The sequence below is a fragment of the Adiantum capillus-veneris genome, chromosome 1 (genome assembly GCF_014529385.1).
Source record: "Adiantum capillus-veneris isolate H3 chromosome 1, ASM1452938v2, whole genome shotgun sequence".
NCBI lineage: Eukaryota > Viridiplantae > Streptophyta > Polypodiopsida > Polypodiales > Pteridaceae > Adiantum > Adiantum capillus-veneris.
In genome coordinates this window covers 46,936,477-46,941,544 of record NC_140931.1, presented here as the reverse complement: position 1 = coordinate 46,941,544, position 5,068 = coordinate 46,936,477, and the positions used below count along the sequence as shown (strand labels likewise).

The 5,068-nt window shown below is 40.7% G+C and overlaps 1 protein-coding gene across 2 annotated transcripts; it reads right to left on the bottom strand.

Annotated features, from left to right (window-relative positions):
• Positions 1-3,332: 3,332 nt before the first annotated feature.
• On the bottom strand, positions 3,333-4,634 carry LOC147464663 (uncharacterized). Of its 2 annotated transcripts, XM_086509897.1 has the most exons (4): positions 4,252-4,634; positions 4,039-4,159; positions 3,900-3,964; positions 3,333-3,817 (listed from the first exon to the last, which is right to left on the bottom strand). In XM_086509897.1, the coding sequence occupies exons 1-4, from the start codon at positions 4,586-4,588 to the stop codon at positions 3,768-3,770; spliced, it is 573 nt and encodes a 190-aa protein (XP_086366023.1). In that variant the 5' UTR covers positions 4,589-4,634; the 3' UTR covers positions 3,333-3,767. The 2 variants fall into 2 exon arrangements, with proteins under 2 accessions (XP_086366023.1, XP_086366018.1); XM_086509892.1 differs by having other exon boundaries at positions 4,039-4,633.
• Between the last annotated feature and the right edge of the window lie 434 nt (positions 4,635-5,068).

The following is a 5,068-nucleotide window of genomic DNA, read 5'->3' as shown; positions in this document are numbered from 1 at the left end:
ACCTGCCCTAGCATGGATTTACACCACATACCAACCAATGCACTTGAAAAAAGATCTTCTCCATTTTGAAAAACCATAATTTCAAATTTTACATATGTCACAAAGCATGTAAGCTTTCACAACTTGTTCTAGATCAAATTGCATGTAGGCTACCATATCATGTACCCTGCAGGGAACATACTATAGCTTCTAAAGAACAAATCCAAAAGGGATGCTTTCAAGGTTAAAAAAATTTCTAAATTTTTTACAACAATTTTTTTGAAGATGGCAATGTTTGAATCTATGCATTACTATGTGAAAAATTGATGCAAACAACAGGCTATATAGCACTACTACATAGAGAGAAGTTAGTTGAGGGCAAAAGAATTATAACGACAAAAAAACTACAAAATTTTGATTATAAGATACCACAGTGCTTGCTTAAAACTCACATCTCATATACATAGATTAGGGGCATATAAAACAAATTCAAACTGCACACACTTGCCCCTATAACGGCTGACCTACTAGCTGGGTGACTTGACGCACATGTACATGTGCCTAACATACCAAGCTAAAAAGGCCACAAACTAAACTCATAAAGACTCTCATATAATTCCATGGCATCACCATATCTACGATAAGTACAAAAAATGGATCTTCAAAATAGACGTTTAGGTTTTTGGTTGAAAATTTGTAAAACCGGATGTCTACTATCGTTTCTTCTTGGTCACTCAAGTTATCAGAGCATTCATTGTCTACGTCTTCCTCTCGTGCAAAATGCTCCGAAGAGTCATAGAACTCTTCAACCTCTTGTTTGATCAATCTATTACCCCTGGGATGTTCTGAGGAAACCTTTCCTAGGATTGTATTGACCATAAAACACAAAACCACATCATATCCATCCTTATCGTAGAATTTTGTTGTGGGACCATCTGAGATAGCACACACATCTAAGGTTGCTAGAATATGAGTCCATTACCATGGCTCTAATGCTTCCTTCGAGAAAGGTTCAGGAATATATATGTCATCTTCAAGCGCCCTTTCCAAAATACACTCTTCTTTTTAAAGATCTCCATTTGCTCTCGCGCTACCTACATTTGGTCAGGTGGTAGCTATCTCGCCTTTGCTGCCAGCTATGTCCTCTTGTGCCCTGCCACCTGCCTCCTTTGTAAAATTTCCCTCACCGTCCACCTACCACAAGTTGCTTGCCATCTGCCTATGACACCTAGTAGGCCTCTACTTTTTCACTTTGATCACAAAGAGGGTATCTTTTAAGATTCCTCCTAATAAAATGCACTTCAAAATTGGAGCAACTTACTGACGTACTAATGGTGCACCTACTACAGGCTCTATCTTTAAAAAAGTCCAATAGGTAGGAATATCCCCCGCCCCCCAAAAAATAAAATAAAAATCAATCTCATGCCGTATTCGTAACTCTACACATGAGGCCTCCCCCCCCTTGATGGCCCCATGCCTTCTTTCTCTTGCTCCTAACACACACACTTCTCCTCTTCTCCCCTCCTCTTTCTACAGCATCCCGCAATCATTGCATTCCAAGAGACGATGTTCCAAATAAGAAGATCCTCAAGCACTTGTGTGATTTTTAAAGTTTACCACACTTAATAAACATGTCAGTCAAGGAATTCCAAGCACGTCATTCTTTATCAACAACCCCTAACTAACAATATCATCCTCAACTCTTTTGCCCAAATCAACATCTTGCATACTAGCACATCCCTTCAAGATGCATGCATAGGTGATTGCAACTAGAGAGGCGCCCTCGTTTTGCATCTATTAAAAGGAGTCATACCCTTGTTGGGAATATCTTGCAATTGGTGTGCGTCAAGATAGAACCCCTCAGAGGAACCTCCTCAAGCACTTTTTGTGCTTTCTAAAGTACATATTTGGCAAACATGTCGACCTAGGCAGTACCAAAACATAGTTTCTTTGCAATAGCCCCTAGCAAACATATCATCATTAATTTTGACGGGTAGCATTAGCATCTTGCATAATGCCACATGCCTATAAGATGCAAGTGTAGGTGATTGCCTCCAAGAGAAACCATCCATCGAAAATAGAGATTGATTCTTCACACACACGATGAAAAAAAGGGGACCTAGAGTAAGGATAAGTGATTGCAACTAGAGATTCCTTGCTTTGTATCCATGTGATTTCATTCAGAGAGATGCCATCCATAGAAATAGAGATTGAGGCTTTGTGTGCGCGGATGATGGAGAGCCCCCCCTTTTTCGTAGATGCTTAGAGTTTTATTGCAATGAGTGGCTAGGCCTATGTGTCTCTATTCTTGGCCTATGTGTCTCTATTACCCAGGTCCACGAAAACTTCATGTAGCTCCTCCATTCAAATGAAAACCATAAACCTAAGGCAGCTTGGTGACAGTGGCCAATGTCTGCCAAAAACCGGTAATGTGTGTTAAACCGGGCCACATACTTGCTCACACCAAACCTATCTGTCATACAGGTTGTTCTTTTTTCCGATGGGATGCATCAACAGCGGATTACACTCCCATCGTCGATCCCTTGACTTCCTCAGTGTCACTTATGGACGAGGAAGTGCGGGCACAAAAGCAGGGGCGTGCGGGCACAAAAGCAGGGGCGACTGAGGAAGTCGAATGCTGAAAAGTAAACGAGGACAAAGGGGGGAGTAAACAAGAGCTTACTTTATAATGGTATTAGTTGGCAGATGTTTCAACAAACCACACACACCTGAATGGTTAGCTCGCCAAACAAGCATTTTCACATGAAGAGGATTTTGACTCTTGCAAGACATCTAGTGCATGCTGTATAGGTGCAGGAAATTATTTTTGTTGAAAAATATGTGATGTTAGTGGCAAACCTTGAAATTGTTTACAAGAAGACTTGAAATCTAGTAACTCTTGTTTGAGCATCAAAATCAAAATTCAAGCTCAAATTTCATATTTGAATCCTCATACATACACACCACAACTGAGCTAGAGGAAATTTTCGAGGTAAAATGGGATTCAAAGTGTCACATATGTATAGATACATGTGTGTGTGTCCTTGTATGACTACATAACCTATTACCATACACACTAAAAGATCATAAACCAACACACCAACTTTCACAATCATATGCGTATAATACACCTCCGTATAATGCCCTCAAAGTGTTCAGCAAACAGTACATAGTCCGGCATGGTTAAAAACAACAAGAACTAAACACATAATTAAAATAAACAGCCTTTGTTATCAGGCATTGAGAAACTATATCCTAGAGAGCAGACAGCAGCCTGCAAGTAAGTCCCTACACGCACAGAGTCCCATATAACCATCCAGGTATATAGCTTCAAGCACTCAGACAATAAACAGCTCATTGGATTAACACTAAACACCTGCAACCAGGCTTTTACATTTTGTATCCTCTCTACACAACCTGCATAATGTACCCTGAGGACTACCTGTCCTCAACATAAATCATTACGCATCACTGAACATCATCAGAACCAAAAAAAGTCCTCATCACTCTACAGCGAGCCCAAGTCTCATGTACAGTATCATACGTACCATGACCACATTCAAACAGATCTACATACTAGCAAAAATCGCTGCATCCCAGATAAACAATGTTGTAGGCCATAAATATCTCAGAAGCTCCAGACAAACAGCACCCCACATCTGAACTCTTCAGCAGGGCGGATAAACAACGTTGTAGGCCATAAATAACTCAGAAGCTCTAGACAAACAACACCCCACATCTGAACTCTTCAGCAGGGCGGATAAACAACGTTGTAGGCCATAAATAACTCAGAAGCTCCAGACAAACAGTACCCCACATGTGAACTCTTCAGCACGGCCTGTCCAATCAATATATATAAAATGAATACAGGCAACATTCAAACAATAAACAAATAAAAGCAACAAGAGTAGCAGGTGTACCTGGTAGACGGGTCATCTTCAATGTCAAACTTCGCCGCCTTTCCAATACAGAGAAATATTTGGACCTGTTCACGCGACATAGGCCCTCTATGAAAATAAATTCTCCCATTGGCGGCCTGCAGTTCAGCCAATTCTTTACCTGCGTGCACGTGCTGCGAAAGAATGTTGTATATAGTATGACAGTGCGCTGCTTGCTTCCGCACATCTTGCGGTGGAATATTGGTGTGCTTCTCTACGCAAGCAGCCAAGTCCGGAGACCACTTGAGGATTTTTTCCCACAAAATGGAAGCTTTGTTTCCTTTAGCACGTGCATATGTTGCAAGGACCTCCTGCATTCTCTCGAACAACCCACGTGTATTGTTCAAACCCTTGGATCTAAGGAGGTCTACCTCCACATATGCGATCAGCTTGTTCTGATACTCAATTTCTTTCTGTTTCTGTTTACAGGCCTCCTTTTGATATTCAATTTCTTTCTGTTTCTGTTTCCAGACCTCCTTCTCTAAACAGGACACGTCCATGAGGCCTTGAAAAAGTTCCTTCCCGGAACTTGTGACATGCGGCTCCAAGGCCGCGAGCAGCTGACTGGATGATCGCGGATGCAATTGATCACCGAGCTCCTGCTTGTGGCAGAAGCCTCTTGAAGGATGCAGCAGGGCCCCCAGGCGGCGGATAACCTTGCGAGACGCCATTCTCCTGCAGAAAAACTGGCTCAAACCCTAATCCTTAAACACGCTCTATCTCTATGAGAGTGAGACACCAAACTGTCTCGGTACAAAATAAAAAGGAAAATTACCAAAATACCCCTATAATTTTTGGAAATTCCCAATATACCCCTCAAATTTCAAAAATTCCCAAATACCCTTGTATCTATTTTCGTTGGATCTTCAAGATTTTTTAATCTTTATTCTTGTTTGACAATTGAGATCGGTTTTTTAGTGCTTATAAGCGCATGTAATTTTTTGCAAATCACCTCCCAAAAAAAAGGTAATTATGTCTAAAAATATTGAAGAAATTCATCTCCAAAGCCTACATAACCAACTCAATTTTTTGTTTTAGCATCTTGTATGGTAGACAATCACTCTTCTTATGAAAAGCTACAAATTTTTTGTTTTTGAAGAAATTTACTCTCACAATCAGGGGTATTTTGGAATTTGGAAAATTTGAAGGGC

What these genes read in the sequence shown, in the direction of transcription:
- LOC147464663 (XM_086509892.1), bottom strand. Translation starts at nt 4,588, where the DNA reads ATGGCGTCTCGCAAGGTTATCCGCCGCCTGGGGGCCCTGCTGCATCCT. An exon ending in TTCGCAGCACGTGCACGCAG is followed by an intron (nt 3,965 to 4,038) that starts GTAAAGAATTGG and finishes TCGCGTGAACAG; the next exon opens with GTCCAAATATTTCTCTGTAT.